This window comes from Lutjanus erythropterus, chromosome 2 (assembly GCF_056507025.1).
Source record: "Lutjanus erythropterus isolate fLutEry1 chromosome 2, fLutEry1.hap2, whole genome shotgun sequence".
In the NCBI taxonomy this organism is placed as follows: Eukaryota; Metazoa; Chordata; class Actinopteri; order Lutjaniformes; family Lutjanidae; genus Lutjanus; species Lutjanus erythropterus.
The window spans coordinates 612,433-630,482 of NC_139318.1; the positions used below are offsets into that span (position 1 = coordinate 612,433).

Here is an 18,050-nt window from a genome sequence, read left to right on the forward strand (position 1 = left end):
GTTATTGTGTGCAAATAGACATAATTTAAGCTTTCTAAAATAGTATGTTTAGAAATTTTATGTTGAAAATTCTTTGCTCTGTTAAAAAAGCACTTGGGAAATTTTTTGAAAAAAACTTATTAGGGGGCTAATAATTTTGTCCTCAACTGTATAACAAAAACCCCATTGAAATGTCAAGAAGCTATGAAATTATGAAAAAAGATAAGCCCTAATAACACTAGTTTTTACTGGTCTCATTTTTTATCTATCGGATTAATTTGAGGGTGCTATATTTTTTATAAAATTTCTACACAAAGCAGCTTTACTGTTTATTTTGAGCACAGTACTAGAGTGCTACTTAGACACACAAATGGACAGAATTAGTCTAGCTTGTGCTATTGGACTAATAACCTAGCTTAAAAGCTGAATGTCATGTCTGTGTATCAAACATACCGTTCAGCTTAAGTAACTGGTATTTCAAATGGTTGAAATTGTAGGGATAAATAAAAATACAGAACAAAGTAATTAATAAGGTAGAGTGCTGAGGATGAATTGAATAGTCTCACAGTCTGAGGGAAGAAGCTGCTCTTAAGTACAGCAGCAGTAATTTGTGGTGGGCGCTAGAGAGCAGCGCACGGAGTAGACGTGCTTTCAGATGCTCCTCCGTGCCAAGCTATAAAATCAATATTTCGACAGTCTCATCTCGCATTTTGTCTGCCTCAGAAACATCTCTGAGAACACTGGGCCTTAACAAGTTAAGTGTATGCGTCAATATGCTGAAGAAGTTGTCCAAGACCACTGAGTTGCTTCCACCATCTGAAGCAGCGGCTAAGGCTAATGCTGCTAAATGCAGTTCACCTGGCCTTGACATGAATGACAACGACATGGAGGATTTGCCGTTGATCTGAGAGAAAGTTTCTGACAAGATTCTTAAACACATCAACAACAGGTTTGACAGTTGGATCAAACCCTTCAGGTCGTGCAAAGTTTGAGAAGTTGAGAACTGTTTGAGAAGGTGGAATCTGTCGAAGAGCAGGTGCTGGATCAGGAGAGCCGGATAAGTGGCTTGGAGAAGATGGTGTCTGACCTAAAAAATGAAAACAATGCTCTCAAGCTCAAAGTGGATGACCTCAAGGGCCAGTCCCGTCGCAATAATATAAAGATTATCGGCATACCCGAAAGAGAAGAAGGGGGCAAACCAACGGAATTCGTCGAGGCCCTGATTCCCAAACTTCTCGGGGAAGACAGCTTCAATTCAATGGTGGTTATTGACCAGGCGCACCAGACTCTGCCACTGCCACCCCCGGAGGGAGCCAGGCCCCGGGTCCACTTTTGGAGTATAAAGGGAATAAGGTGTTTATCTTTCCGGACTACACACCTGAGGTGATACGGCAGCGACATGAATACAGCGAGGCTTTGGGGGCTCTGCGGGAGCTTAAGGTGGAGCACAGCCTCCTTTTCCCAGCCAGGCTCCGGATAAAACACGAGGGCCAGTTCAAGGTTTTCAGCACACCGGGTGAGGCAATGTCATTTCTGAAAGCTGACTTAAAGAAAGTATCCTAAGAACTTTATGGCCACCCTGTGTGCTTATACAGAGGATTAATCACATGTTCGGACATGGTTATTTGTCATTCAGATACTTTAGTTTGATTCTATGAGAGACTGTCAGTTTGTTTTATTTACCACAGTCAGCCATGTTTGGCAACGGAGCTGAGCTACGCTAATTTTCCATAGCTTAACAGCGAGTTACCGAGCAGTTAGGAGCAGGTTACCAGCCGTGCGTTTAGTGGTCCCGGGCTTTGAGGGACGCCCATGCTTCGTTTTGGGGAAGCACTTTGTGGGTGGGAGGGTGTGTGGGGGATATGTTCACGGGTTTGTTTAAATGTGGTTCTTCATGTCATTGTATACTTTTTTTTTTATGTTGTATGTTGTTATGTCTTGTGTTATTTCGGGTGGATACCAGATTGTCTCCATTTAAGGAACAATATCAGTATGTGATAGCATTGCACATAGCAGTATAAATAGTAATCTAGTATTGGTCTCATGGAATGTAAAGGGTCTTGGTCATGTAATTAAGAGGGGTCCCGTTTTCTCACACCTCAAATCACTGAAGCCAGATGTCATCTTTCTTCAGAAAACACATATCGGTGTAAATGATCAGCGCAGATTGAGAGCAAACTGGATTTCCCAAGTTTATCAAGCACCCTTTACCCGCAAGGTCAGAGGTGTCGCTATTCTTTTTCGGATCAGTATACCATTTCGTCTTGATACTATGACAGCAGACCCATATGACCGGTACTTAATGATTTCAGGTCATATAAATTCTCTCCCAATAACAATCCTTTACATCTATGGCCCAAATATTGATAGTCCTGATTTCTTCCGTAAAGCCTTTGATCTGATACCTACATCCACCCCCAATATCATTATTGGGGGTGGCTTTAATTGTTATATAGATCCTATTTTAGACAGACTCTCAACAAAACCACCACCTACCATAGCTTCAATGCAGATTTTGAATGATTTAATTAAGACAAGGAACATGGTCAACGTATGGCAATTGTAACATCCTACTGACAAAGAATTCTCTTTTTACTCCCATGTCCATAAGTCTTATACTAGGATTGACTATTTCCTGATATCATCCAAATTAATACACAGTGTCACCAACTCTACCTATCACAATATCTGATTGTATATCTGATCATAGCCCAGTCTCATTGCATTTTAAAAATATCCTCTCTAAGCAACGATACAGCTGGCGCTTCAACCCTCTTCTTCTGGAAGATCATTCATTCATTGAGCATATGACTGCATGCATAGATGATTTCCTTAAAACAAATGATAATGGGGAGATCTCTGATTCTACCCTTTGGGAGGCTTTTAAGGTTGTGATAAGGGGCCATATAATCGCATTTGAATCATCTAAGAAGAGAGAACTTATTAGTTGTCTTAGGGATATTGAAAAAATGCTACAGATACTTGAAGAGACGTATAGATCTTCCCTATTACAGACTGCTTATAATAAGATTCTAAAATTAAAATATGAGTATAATACTATTCTCAGCAATCATGTCAGCAGCCTTCTTCTAAAACTTAAACAAAAACATTTTGAACTTGGGGATAAACCAGAGAAATTGCTGGCAAATCAACTTAGAGGCGAACAAGCTAGTCAGGCTATTTATAGGATTAAATCCAAATCAGGTAAATTAGTTACTAACCCAAAGGAGATCAATGCTTGCTCCAGTGACTTCTATATGGTGTTGTACTCCAGCAAAGTGAATGTCACTGAAACAGATTTTTGTAATTTTTTTGCGAATTTAGACATTTTCCAACTAGACAGCACATCGAGAGACGACATGGATACTCCAATTTGTAAGGCTGATCTTTTGAATGCTATTCAAGCTCGCCCCCACGGAAAAGCAGCCGGCCCAGACAGCTTTGGCTGTGAATTTTACAAAGCATTTCATGAAAAATAGCTTCTCTAATGCTTAGGATGGTGAATGATTCAGTGAAAAATTAGAGGCTCCCCAGTTCACTGTATGAAGCAAATATTTTTCTGCTTCTGAAAAAAGGAAAGGAAGAGTCTGACCCTGCAAGTTATAGACCCATTGCTCTTTTAAATTGTGATCAGAAAGTGATAACTAAAGTTCTGGCCATGAAATTGGGTAATCATATCTCGAAAATTGTACATCCTAATCAAACTGGCTTTACTCCAGGTAGATTTTCATTTAGTAATGTTCGTCAGCTCTTAAATACGCTATACTCAGCCCATGTAAAGGACACACAGGCTGCTGTCTTATCTCTTGATGCTCAGAAGGCATTCGATCAGATCGAATGGCCTTATATGTTTGAGACTTTGAAACGTTTTGGGTTTGGGCAGCATTTCATTTCATCAAATAATTTATTCCAATCCAGTGTCTTTTATTGTCACTAATGGAGACAAATCCCAGCCTTTTGATTTGCAGCGGGGTGTGAGGCAGGGCAATCCGCTCTCCCCTCTTCTTTTTGATATTGCTTTGGAACCACTGGCAATAGGTATCAGGGGTCATTTAGGTATCCATGGTATAAAGTTTGGTAATGTCGAAAGCCTACTGAATCTGTATGCTGATGATTTATTGATCTGCTTAGCAGACCCAATAGTATAAGTTCCCAACCTCATGAATTACATTACATCCTTTAGCAGACTGTCAGGATACACAATCAACTGGGAGAAATGTGAGTTCATGCTTTGATGAATAGTCTGAGCCCTGCATTCTTGAATTCTTTGCCATTTAAATTAGTCACTACACATTTTACCTATCTTGGACTTAACATTTCCAGAAACCCCAAACTGTTATTGAAATTGAATTTTTTGGACATGGTGGATAAACTAAAAGCTAATATTGCGAACTGGAAGTTGCTTCCTCTTTCAATGATTGGCCGCATCAATGCTATTAAAATGGTTGCACTTCCAAGGTTCTTATACCTATTTCAAAATCTTCCTGTTTATCTACCACTGTCATTTTTTAAATGACTGGATTCAGTCATCCTTTCATTTGTCTGGGCAGATAAATCCCCCCCGCATTTCTAAAGCTCATTTGCAGAAGCATGTAAACAGGGGTGGCCTCGGCCTCCCTGTATTTAGACATTATTTCTGGGCTGCGAATGCTAGGGCTCTCACTTTCTGACAATGTTGCTCCCCTGGTGATGACTGGTCAGCTATCTCTCCACTCTAAGTAAAAATTGATTCAATATTAGTTTCGGAAACCTCTCTTCCAGCGCTGATTTTCTCCAGAGTGCAGCCTTCTTATAAATTAATTGGCTCTAATTTAATTCTCAGAAACACACTTAAGATACTGAATCAAGTAAAAAAAATCCTTGGTTTACCAGATATTTCAGTACTCCCTATAACTCACAACCATTTGTTTAAACCAGGAATGGTGGATAGGGTGTTTCTGGGCTGGAGGGAGAGGGGATTGTGCTGTTTTGGGGATCTCTATAGAAATAACAAATTTGCCTCTTTCCTACAGCTTCAGACTAAATATCATCTTCCTCATTCACATTTTTATCGCTACCTAGAAGTCATACACTTTGTACAGGAAAATACCTCAGAATTCCCAATCAACCCATAGAGCTTTTTATGACATACTTCTCTCACAACCAGATTCTAAACATTTGATTTCACGCTTTATTGCTACTTTTATGCCTCCAGCAAGTACCAGTCCTTTCAGAGACATCTGGGCAGAAGAATTGGGCACCCCCTTGTCAGACAAACTGTGGGAGGAGGGCCTGTCCAGTATACAGAGTTGTTCTATCAATTCCAGATATAGGCTAATTCAATTTAAAGTTATTCATAGACTGCATTACTCCAAAACTAAACTTAGTAAACTGTTTGATTCTGTGTCTCCCATGTGTGACAGATGTAGTGGTGCTGAGGGCTCACTTTCACTCTTATTTTGGCACTGTCCAGTCCTGGGTAATTTCTGGTGTGACATATTTAATTGGTTTTCTAAACAATATAAAATGAACATTCAGCCAGACTGCAACTTGGCAATATTTGGCTCCTCCGAAAGGACAGCAGCCCTTCCGTCTCATTAAAAAGCAAGCCCTCAGGACAGGCATGGTTGCAGCTAAAAAAATAATATTGCTAAACTGGAAGTCTTCATCACCCCCGTGTTTTAAAAGATGGCTTAATGAAATGATTTCTATTGCTAGGATGGAACAAATACATTTTGGCAATCAGAACTCACAAAACTTCTTTCAAAAAGTGTGGAAGCTGTTTCTGGCACTACTTGATGAGACCTACTTGATGAGACCAATGAGCCTTGCTGCTATGTTGTATCTTGTGTGTAATCTTGCTTCCTCCTGACTGATTAATACTTTGACGATCCCCCACCTGTCTATGTGTGTGTTTTTTTTTTTTGTTTGATTTTTTTTGTTGTTCTTTGTTTTGTTTTTTTTCTCCTCTTCTGTCACACCCCCAATCTCTCTGATGGAATGGACAGTCTCCCATTATGCTAATACCGTTGTGCACTAGTATCTCTTGACCAACCTTGGGAGCTTTGTGACTCTGTCAGGTTTCTGTCACTTCATATAATAAGTTTGGGTGATTTACGTGTCTTGTATGTGTATTCGTCTTATTGTGTAAAAGTTAAAATATTTTAAAAAAAGTACAGCAGCAGATATTTCTTTATCTCCTGCCTGATGGCAGCAGAGTGAACAGGCTGTGGCTGGGATGAGTGTTGTCTTTTAGTTTCCTTTGGGCTTTGCACAGGCCTCCCCAATATCACTGATACTCTGAGAATGGGATGTTCTGGGTTGTTTTAATGACCCACTGCGGAGTCCTCCTGTCCTGGGCCATACACATCCCGTGATAATAGTTTGTGATGGTTCCAGTCAGGATGCTTTCAATTTCTTCTCTGGAAAAGAACATGGCACAGGAATTCTTCTTGAGTTTCCTAAAGAAATACAGCTGTTCCTGAGCTGTTTTACCATGTATCATGTCCATGACAGGTTCTCTGTGATGTTGATTCACAGGGACCTAAAACTGTTCACCTGCTCCACCTCAGCTCCACTGATGTAAACAGAGGTATGTGTCTTTGCCTCCTTTAAAGTGACAGTGTTCCCTGTCATCAAACTGGCCTACATTGGTCCAGCTGTGTTCACTGAGAGGCTGCTGAGCTGCAGGTCTGGCCAGACTCAAGTAATAATAGGACCACTGGCTGAGTGGCTAATTGAGCTAGTGGCAGCTAGTAGGCTAGCTACAGCCAAAGACAGTATCATGAGTGGGAGTTAGTGACCTTTAACAGATGACCATATTTTACACATTGCTCTTTTGACGAATTTCATTTCCATCTGCATAAAAAAGGTTTCATAACTTTATTGTAGTAGCTTTAATAAAATGAAGAGGCAACAATTTGGACTGCTGCTGGTTTGCACCCTCAGTCTTGAGGTCCATGTTCATTCTTATTTTCATGACTTCACATGACATTTGATAAGACAGTAATCTCCATTTTTTCCTGTCCTCCCAGCCCATCTCGCTATTACCCAGTGAGCCGTGGGGTCTCAGCTGATTACTTTGGCTACCCTGGTGGCCCCCAGTATATGGACGAATACCCTCTCTACCCGCCAGGGGTCCGACCAGACAGCATCTGCTCTGTCTCTGCTGTGGGGGGATATGACCGACGCTGGACTGTTGAGGAGAAGCGCCACTCACTGAGGGATGGACCCCATCAGCTGTATGGACCTCCAATCCCCAGGGACCAGTGGGCGCAGCAATGCTATGGTGGGATGGAAACATCAATGAGACGTCTGTCTATCCAGCCACGCTCCAGGTCAGTGCCCAGGTCACCGTCCTCATCATCGGGGGGGCCCTACTCACCAGTGCCGCCCAATTTTGCCTCACCGGCTCGATCACCATCTGCCCGCTTTGACCGGTTTCCAGGGAGGATGAGGGATGACGTCATCTATGCTGATCCATCCATCTACAGCCTGAGGAGATCCCTCAGCTCACCCAAGGTGAAATTACCAGTGTGTGTGTGTGTGTGTGTGTGTGTGTGTGTACATGTTTGTGGCATTATGCAGTGGCTATAAAAGGTGACTGCCACCTTAACATGATAATTTTTCTTGTTACAACAGCAGACCACAACTCAGACTTAGATGTTTTGCTTTAAAATCAATAACAACTCCTCAGGGTATGAGACATCTTCATTTAATGGGGACAAGCACTTATCCCTTGTTTTTCCTCATGATTACACTGAAGTGCATCACTTTTTGTTGAAAAGTGGTGGGGACATAAATGTTCATATGCCAACACATTTTTAAAATGGTCTTCAGCATGCAGTATGTATTTTTGAGCAAAGTAATGGTGGGATCAGTATGAGGATAATTACAGTGACTCAAGAAAAATTAAAAATGTGTGATGGGGCTTCAGAATGGCTGCTACAGAGACAATGGGCCCTATCTTACACCCGGCGCAAAGCCATTGCGCCGCCAGCGCAAGTGGTTTTGCTACCTTGTGCTCAGCGCATTGGAGTAAAAACTGCTTGCGCTTTAGACCAGCTAAGACCTGGTCAAAGTGCAAAGTCTGTGGTCTTTCAGCACAAGATAGCATGGCTGAAATAGACACGTGTTCACAATCACAAAACACCTTCATTTATGGTCATTCTCTTCCTCACACGGGAGTGCAAATTAGTTAAGTGTTATTTGAACATATTTTCTATCAGCAATAAAGTGTAAATATTGAAGTTAAAAGTGTGCACGTGTGTCTCACACTTGGCTGAGGCGCACACACGTCTCCACAATCACAGAACACTTTTCATCAATGTTAAACAGTCGTGCACGCATGTGTCTTTAAAGATAAACTCACTAATAAGGAATAAATCTAAACAGATCTGCAAAGTGCACACGGGCCAGGATCACAGCTGTCTGATCGTCTTTATCAGATGAGTCAGCATGACAGGTGGAGCAGCTGTAGTGTTTGTGTCTGCATGTTTGTTATGATCCAGAAAAACAATGATTAAACAATTATGATCTATAACATACAAAATATACAAGACACTATATTTGACCGCATGAGTCATTTAAGTTTCTTCTTCATGTCCCTCTTGTCTAAGAGCTAATTAGTTCCTACCTGTCATGTGTGCAACAGTTTTGTTGACCCTGCTATGAACCACGAAGAGTGAAGTTGCGTGTTCTGTGCTGTCAGGCTGTTTTAATGAAGAATAAGTACACAAAGAGAAGTTGTAGCAGCCTATTACGAAGAAAGGGGCGGTAATGTTTTTCCTTCATCTTCGGATTAATTTGCAGAGACATTCAACTAGTTTACACCTGTCAGGACTGATTGGACAGTGGCTGGCTGCGGTCTACAGCTGCACTCTGTGCATTTATTTCAGTTTTACATGGACTTACATGGAATTTTATGGTCAGTTTCCAAAGTCGCTGCGGTTATTAATGGATGATGTTGAGGACAGGGATTCTATTGCTGATGATGAAGGCACAGCCAAAAAAGAGGGTAACCAGCAGCAACCGTCTTGAACTCTGCATCCTGTTGGTTCTTTAGATGTTTACTTGTATCGAATGGCTACTTTTCGTGACGTGGTATCGGGTGTAGAGTATTGGAGTAGTTTTATGAGTATAAGTACGAGTGCATCCCTAATAATAATTATGATGATGATAATTATTCATTCTAAAGTACAAGACAATTTCAAGGTGCTTCAGGTTAAAATATAACCAGTTACATATCTGCATGACATTTGTGGTTCTTTATTGTATTGGTTTTTGCAGACATTAATATAAAATAAACTATTTCCACATGAAGTTGCTTTGGAGTAGGCCTGGGCGATATAGCCGAAAAACCTATCATGATAGTGAAGTTTCATATCGGTCGATATCGATAATTATTGATCATGTAAGTTGTGACTGATGATATGTTGTCTACTACAAAGGGTGGAAGTGGCTGAGGGTTTGTTGTATTATATTGCAACAATATTACAGGGATGACTATTGGTGCATTCACAAAATGTGAGATTATTTTATAAATAATCATCAGTAATGTGGATATAATGCTTAAGTAAGTAAAGGCAAATATGAGATCAGCTGGAACAGTCTAGTAAATTCTCAAAATGACATCACTTAACTGTAATGTAGCCTTTCAAACCAGTAAAAGACAACACTTCTGATATATCACGATATAAAGATATCCAAAATCTATCACGATATCCAGTGCCATATCACAATACATTATTATATCATTATATTTCTCAGCCCTACTTTAGAGACATCCTGCTGTCTCCATGTATTGTGTGCTCTCGCGCTCATTGAAAAAGGAGATCTGTCTCCTCACTTTAAAAATCTTTTCTCTTTGTTTCTTCTTGGTATATCTGTCATCATGCTGCCTCCGCTTGCGCTACTGGTGCACCTGCCTCTTAAAAGGTGATGAGAGCTGACTTTCTGATTGGTTTATTGCATGTTCGGCCTAAACTCACCGGTGAATTAATGAGGGCACTTGGGCACATCTGATAGGTGTATCCCACTTTGTGCTGGTGGTGCAAAGGGTGGGGCAGGGCAAAATATCACTCCCGCCCCTGGCACAGATGGCAAAGGTGGATTTGGACACACCTTGAATGAATTAAATCCATTGTGCCTCGCGCTTTCCACTTTCGCTTTAGATCAGCATAAGATAGGGCCCAATATGACAATACTTAGCGTAAACACCAACACCAACTGCACAAATTACAGTGATCCATCACATCCACAGGTGCAACATCATATTGAACAATGCTAATATCACAACCACTGTAGGAAGCAGCAGTGCAGGTCAGTAGGCTTTTTCATACCTTCATACCTTCCTGATGTTTTATTGGAAAACAAGGTAAAACAGCTTAACTCGACTGTACTCCACTTGACTGCAGTATTCCCTTAACACAGGCAGAGCTGATCGCCATAGCGACATTATTCCACCAGTTAGGAAGCAACACACACACAGGAGCTTTACTTTGGTCTTGGGCGGCTGCACCTTTGTTCGCTGACAAACCTACACCATGTATTTACAGTGCTGTCATGGCAAATATACTGCCTGACCTTTTTCTCCACTCAGCACTCACTCTTTGCCACTGCAGATAGTATTATTCAACCTGCCTTTGCCCTCTCTCACACTTGCTAGTTACACACACACACACTATGCGAATCCAGACTAAATCCAAAATACTCCCACACAGGGGCAGCAGCATTTTTCTTTTTTACCAGTTCTTTTTTTTACCAGTTTAGCAGTTTTTTACCAGTGTAATTTCATTCCCCAAATGCCATGTTTCTCAGCTACACTTCCAGGACATAAACTGACCTGTGGTGGCTTATGCTGCACACTACAATACAGAATCTTCATATCACTTAAAGAGTAGCATCTGTATGAATGATGTTGTCTGTTGTTGTGTGTTGTTGTGTTGAAAATCATACTGTGAGGATTTTTTAATACCCTGGTATACCTTTATGCCCTACAGCCTACAGGTCAGTCAGCTTATTGATAATTATCCAATAGCCCTGTCCCAAAATATGACAACATAGAAAAAACTGACAAAATAACATTACTGATTCACCTTGAGATGTAAAAAGTATGCTTCTTTTTAAACATTTAATAGCCTAATGTATAGCAACCCAAACTACAAGGAGAAGACATTGGAAACCACTTAAGCATCAGTACTACACTTTAAGTCACTATCTTATTATGTATTACAAAATCCAAAATACGACATAATGATCTTAACATGTTTGCACACTCCAGGCTATTTCTTGTCATAAGCCTATATTTTCAAAACATTTTTAACAAATTTGCCTTCCAAAAAGTGGTGGAGACATGTCCCTAACATTCCCAGTATGCGTACATTCAGTGGACTGAATGTAAATTTGGGTTTTAAGTGAGTAAATGAAATAAAAAGTGTCATGGTGGATTAGATTTAGGGCTCAAAATCAAAACAGGATTTTTAATTTTCATGCATTTCTTTTAGAATTCCTACCATTTCCAGAAAATACATATTATGCAAATTATAACATAAAACAACTGTAGATTACCTTTAGCGGTAGTACAACAACATTCAAAAGGTCAGTCAGGATGAGAGAGAGAATGAGAGTAATGTTTTATTTGTCATATACTGTAACCATATTCATCTTACTGTTCTCCACTTTAACAATTTTCATTCATTCTTGCCTCCGTGTTTCCCTTTCTTCTTTCCTTATTACCTCCTCTCTATCCTTCAGTATGACTACCCTGGCAATAGGAGGTCCTTAAGCCAAGGATTATACCACTACAACTACCCTGTATCCCCTTCCATCCACAGTAAAATGGTATGTGCCCCTAATGTGCTGTAATACATATCCATCTGTTGGATAACTCACATGCTCACACACAGCCCTGTGGTGGTAGGTACAGTCTACAGTAGTGTGGCACTTAATGTGTAGCTTAGCTTTGCTTTGCAACTGCAGCCAGCTGTGGGGTGTCTGTCTTCTGTCTGTCCTGACCCTGAACACATGATCTCTGTCTGGACCTTTTCTTTCCTCTGCTCCTCTCTGCTGTCCTGTCCCAAACACACCACTCTTGTGTGCTAGTGTGTCTGAGTGTGTGTGTTATTATACAGAGAAACATTAACTTAATGATAGAGAGAACTAACTTCCACAATCTTTACCGATTTCACTCAGTGGAATTTTTCATTGCAAAATTTATTAAGAGGCTAAACCCCTGAGATGCACCATCTTGTTTTCAAGGGGGTCCTCAGTACATATAAGGCAGTCCATAACATACTATTTAATAATATGAGACCAGCAGCTGCTTGGTGAAAGAGGAAATAAGACATAAACATTGCAATGCTTCAACTAAAAGCAGAGAAGATGATAGCTGCTAACCAGCTGACATGGCTGTAAACAAAGTTGGTATCAAAAACCTCAAAAATTGGCAGTATCAGTGTTTTATGAGGAAGAAAACTGTTGCTTTATGTGTTAAGCTTCAAGGTACACAGAATGTGTGAACAGCTGTTTTTAAGCATGAGAGTAACCACCCATATCTACTGGTCTTCATCAGTGGATGGAGTTTGTTTGTCACACCGGCAGTTTGGAGGAGCAGCAGGAGTACTGGTGTGGGAAGCTAAGCAATATACTGCTGTGGACATGATTAGCAGCCAAATGTCTTTACACACCAAAAAGTTTAAGCATATGCTATATTTTGAATATTTTCATCAGTTTAATTTGCTGTCAGACAGCTATTTCAGACAGGAAACCACTGTTATCCAAGCCAAATATCACTCTTTAAGAGGCAACCAAACTCCATGCGTGAAGTCAATAATTTTACTTTGCAGAACATTGGAGTTGCTTGTTTGACAATTGCCTTAATCATATAGTTTGTCTGTGTTATTGTGTGACTTCTGTGAATCTGAAAATCTATTTTGCTGCTGACCCTGTCCACAGCAGTATTTTGCTTAGCTTCCTACACTGGCACTCCTACTGTATCTCCATACTGGGGTTGTTTTGACCCCCATCTATTGTAGGTAATATAGTGACTATGGATAAGTACCTCGTACAGACCCACTTCAAATAATATGAACTACCCTTTTAAGACCACAGTATACAGAAAACCCACTGACACAGACCAATATCTAAACTGGAAGTCTAGAGATGAGTGGTGAGGAGTCTCCTGCACAGAATGCAGCATCTGTAGGAGGAGAGAGACGGGATACTGTAGGTCAGACAAGCTAAAAGGTACGTGACTCTCAGAACATGTAAACAAAGACAGTCTTGGGAAACTGTACATGAGTGAAAACCCAATACAAGCTGTCTGTGAACACCAGGCCAAAACCTCTGACAGGTAAGAGGTGGGAAGAGGTCAAAGGTCATGGACCAGGAGTTAGTGAACAGTCAGAGAAAGATTAAGGACATATCTGAGGCTGTCTTTGAACATAACCATCTCATTATATTTGACAGAATATGGAGAGAAATTATAAGTAAGCCGATGGAACAAGATAATAACAGAGACTTTAGCTGAAATTCCAAATTTTATTTTGTCAAAAGACCCAAGAACAATGAACTGAGGAGCCTTAAGTTAACACCTGCCAGATATAACATAATTGAATTCTCTTTAAACTGTTTCAGTTGATCTTTACTCAGGAGCGGTAGACATCCAGTGTGATTGGATGATTGGTTGTGGGGCTTTTCTGTGCTGCCATCTTATCTGAAAGCCCTCTATCTGTACACTATGTGTTTGTGTCATTTCCATGTGTTTGGCTGTTGCTTGGCTCAGGAGGACATATTAGACCTTCAGCTCCAGCGCAACCTGGATTACTTAGACCAACAGGTAAGAAGTCACACACAGTATTGTTTGCCACTAGATGTTTCTCACACTGTGTTTCCCAGTTAGTGTTGGCATTGTCACTGCCTGAGGTTCCTTCCCTCCTTTGTTGCCTATTCTAGTGTCCTTTCCTGTGTTTCCTCTTTAGTTATGGAGCATGCTTGCTTGTAAATCAGCTTTGAAAAATATGATTAGCTTATCCTAAAACAGCTCCAGTGTTCAGTCATCCTGCTGCCAGAGGTTGCGCTAGACTTTTTCGTTGTCTGTCATTTTGACTGACAGGGTCATAAAAATCCCGTCATAATCTATTTTTACCCATCACTTTAATTTTTAAAATGATAATAATTACATATTCAATAGCATTTACTTTTCATTCATTTTTAATTAATATTCAGTCCGAACAAGCTGAACAGAGAATCCACAGCGTACCTCTTTTATCAACACCATCATCGTTATTGGGCTTTTTGAAGAAACTTCAGCTGCTGACACTCAGCTGCCGTGACAGTAGGTGCATTCGAGATGAGCCAGACCTGCCCAGAATTGATCAGCGGTGATCGCCGCATAGTGCATGCTGGTTAGATTTGTGTCCGACTTGATCCCGACTTGCTCTGACGTCATGCACATGTGGGCAGCAATAACCTCACGAGAACGAGGCAGCCACAGTTTGTAGAGCCAGATGCCGCAGCTGCTCTCAACCGACTGCAAACGCCTGGCTGTCACCTGATTGACAAGCTGACAGGCTCTGATTGGCTCCACCACGTGTTGTATAAAATACTAATTTCCTGCTGTGGCCGCCTGATCACGTCTACTCTGCGAGGCGCAGTTCATCTCGAACGAACCTAATAGCTAATTAATATGCTCACTCGCCACCAAGTGGTCAGGGGTGTGAATTGCAACCTGTCAAAATGACAGATGACAGATTTTTCCGTCACTGTTTTAAAAAAACTGGTCAATGACGGAAAATATTCGGTTAACGCGACCCCTGCCTGCTGCATAAGTTTGTTGTCAGGGTTCTGAAATATGAACAGTGTAAAAACAATGAAACAATGTCAAGAATATGGACATTACAGTCATCTTTCCCCTTTATGGTCCCTGACCCACCTCCCTATTCCACCTTCCTTGCCCGACAGTATAGTAAATAAACATAAAACATGACTGAAACTGAAAAAAATAGTCATGAACATTTGTTAGCATAAGGTTAAAATATAGTGATGATAATAAAATAGATAATTAAAATGATAATTATGATATACAATATTTAACAATATTAAAACAAATATATTAAAAAAATATAACTAACATCAAGTCTATGGGCAGGATAATTGGAGTAATAGGTAAAAAAAAATGGTAATAACAGACTGATAGGCAAAAATAGTAATAATTGGAGTGCATATTCGTCAAAATTTAAGAGATGATATTCCAACTGACACAGTTATCCAAATGATGGAGCACTCATCCTCAGCAGCAAAGGTCTGTGTACAGGGAGGCAGCCCTGTGTCATGCCAAAGTGTGTAATAGATCTGCCAATCTGCTATTCAATTTCATTATTCAATTAATTTTATTTATGTAGTGCCAAATTATAACAAAGTTATCTAAGGGCACTTTTCAGTTAGAGCTTAAGGGTGGGGCCATTTGTCGAAACCAAAAAGAGGAAGGGGTAGGGGATTAGGGAGGGAGGGAGGAAAAAAGAAGAATGAAGTAGATATATATGGTGAATAGAACTGGTCCAACCACAGACCTTTGTGGAACTCTGTGACTAACTTTGGTGTGCAGAGAGGATTCATTGTTAACATTTACAAACTGAGATTGATCAGATGAATAAGAGTTAAAGCAGTTTAGTGTGGTTCCTTCAATGCCAATTCAATGTTTGAGCCACTAATAGAATCTCATGGTCAGCGATGTCGAATGTAGCACTAAGATCTAGCAAGATTTTATTTCATATAAAGTCACACAAATGATTGGCTACTGTTGTCTGAAGGATCGTGGAGAGAAGAGTGGATTTCTTTAAGAAGGGGTTTAATAACAGCTACTTTTAATGACTGTGATACATAATCTTTAATTGAAGTCAGCATGATCATATCTAGTAAGGAAGTGTTATATATTAATATATATAAAACCTGAAATATATTTAATAATGTATTAAAACAATATATATAATATAGAATAAATAATATATTAAATAAATTTCAGGTTTTACAGCTGTTTCTAACATTCCTGGATGTGAAGATAAATCAATAATGTTTGAGAGCAGGAGCTGGTGAATTTTGTCTCTAACGGTTATAATTTTATTATTAAAAAAATCTCTTGAAGTCATTACTACTGAGGGCCGTAGGAATACAGGCTCAATGGAGCTATGACTCTTAGTCAGCCTGGCTAGAGTGCTGAAAAGAAACCTGGGGATGTTCGTATTTTCTTTCATTAATGAGTAACATACTGCTTTGGCATATCATATGTTTAAAGACTTTCCAGACTAATCAAGATTCTTCCCAGTAGCTGGAACCACCATATTGCCTCAAGTTTATGTGAAGTTTACTTTAATTCATGGGTTTGAGGGATATACCATGGAGCTAATCTTCTTTGTTTTATTATCCTCTTTTATAGTGAGCAGTAGACTCAAGTATTGTTTGTACTGAGCCTGCAGCACTATCAAAAAGATGATTAATTTCAGAGGGACTGAAATTAGCAAACAAGTCTTCTGTTTATTAAAAGGTCTCTCACATGCTTTGGTGTGATAGTGGGTTGACAGAGAAGAGAACACCTTGGGGAGGCAGGCTTCAGCTATCAGCACCACATCACAGCTGCTTAAACCTTAACTAGTAATTTCATTTTTCAGCTGGACTCTCTTCTAAATGACTTTTTAAATTTAGGGACTCATTTTAATACCTACCCAAGCTTCTCATTGCTTCAGTCCTTGTCTCATCTGTATGTTATCTCTCTCTTTCTCTCTCAAAGTCAAACAGATCTGCAGCAATGTTCTTCTCCAGTGCTCCTTCTTGAGTACATATATATATTCTTCCTGCAACAGCTTGGGTTGTGTTACGTAAATCTCATAATTTCCTGTTTTTGAAGCTCCATGTGGACATGTATGACAACGTCCATCAATACAGACACTAAATGTGGTATTAATGCTGTTCACCATTTGGTATCAGGGCTCTGATATACTTGTACAGGCCATGTATACACCAGTGCTGTCATATAATTAGATATTTTTGGCAGATGAAGAAGTTTGTGTGACATGCGCCTTACGCAAATGATCACTTGAGCTTCAGCACATTTCCACTGTCATTGTAAAGTTAAAAGTTCCAGGTACATTAGTGAGCACACTGGATAATGCTTTGCCCTGATTTTAGCTTCATGGGCAGCTTTCCTCTTACGCTGCATACAAATCCTTTCTAGGACTGATGGACCCTAAACCCTCCTCTCTAACCTAAACCATAAACCACTTGATAAATTATTAGATAGGCACTGAAAATTTTAATTTAATGAAAATGTATTGTCATGTCACAGAAAAAAAGATCGTATCTCAGCAAAAAGGAACAAAACAAAACTCTGTGTGTGAAACCTCTGTGCCATAGTCCTTGAGCCTCAGTATGCTTCCATTTCTTTTTTTGTCAGAGATAAGCACATTCCATCAACACCAAACTCTCCTGAACAGTCCATTTACACATGTACAATCATTTTCCTATTCATCTCACACATTGTGAGGTGCTACTGGGATGACTGGCTTCAAGCATTGTTTTCATAATACTTAAAGTCATATTAAATCTGTTGCTTTCATTATGTCATTGTGTTTCAATTATTTATGGCCACTCTTCCTAGATGACGTATTTCAACTCGATTCTTCATTCTGACACATGAACCCCACCAGCAATATAAAAAAAATTCTAGTAAAAAAATAGCTCTTTGCAAAATAATTTTGTCTTTACTGGCAGAGGTTTCTTCAGTTAGATATCTCTTGTCTCATGTAAAACAAATGTTGATGTTGATGATTGTCTGAATAAATGAAGCTTTACATTCCTCAGAATAAAGAACAGAATATAAACACTCAACCGCCTGCTCCTCTCTTTAGAGCAGTTAGTGTCTATACTGTTTGTTGAAGGTTTATCATTTGTTTGATCTTTGTTTCCACAGGTGCCTCCTTTCCATGATGTCTACAGCAGAGAGTTACATCCCACACTGAAACTCAATGAGATTGAAACCAGTGTAAGAGACTTAAAGGAGAAGTGTGTGATTTCCAGTGGCATCTAACGTTCAAACCTTA

At 39.9% G+C, this 18,050-nt stretch overlaps 1 protein-coding gene across 11 annotated transcripts in view; it reads left to right on the forward strand.

The window, feature by feature from the left end:
* Positions 1-18,050, forward strand: part of plekha6 (pleckstrin homology domain containing, family A member 6) — a 226,608-nt gene that overhangs the window by 175,775 nt on the left and 32,783 nt on the right. For 7 of the 11 annotated variants that reach the window (XR_014771370.1, XM_084725739.1, XM_084725752.1 and 4 more), the window contains 4 exons: positions 6,993-7,479; positions 11,713-11,799; positions 13,742-13,795; positions 17,921-17,992. Coding sequence is in view for 10 of the 11 variants with exons in the window: in XM_084725739.1 (XP_084581865.1) it covers positions 6,993-7,479; positions 11,713-11,799; positions 13,742-13,795; positions 17,921-17,992 (700 nt within the window). In the remaining variant the exon portion in view is untranslated. The remainder of the gene's footprint in view (positions 1-6,992; positions 7,480-11,712; positions 11,800-13,741; positions 13,796-17,920; positions 17,993-18,050) is intronic. The other 4 variants (XM_084725769.1, XM_084725810.1, XM_084725744.1 and 1 more) reach the window with 3 other exon arrangements.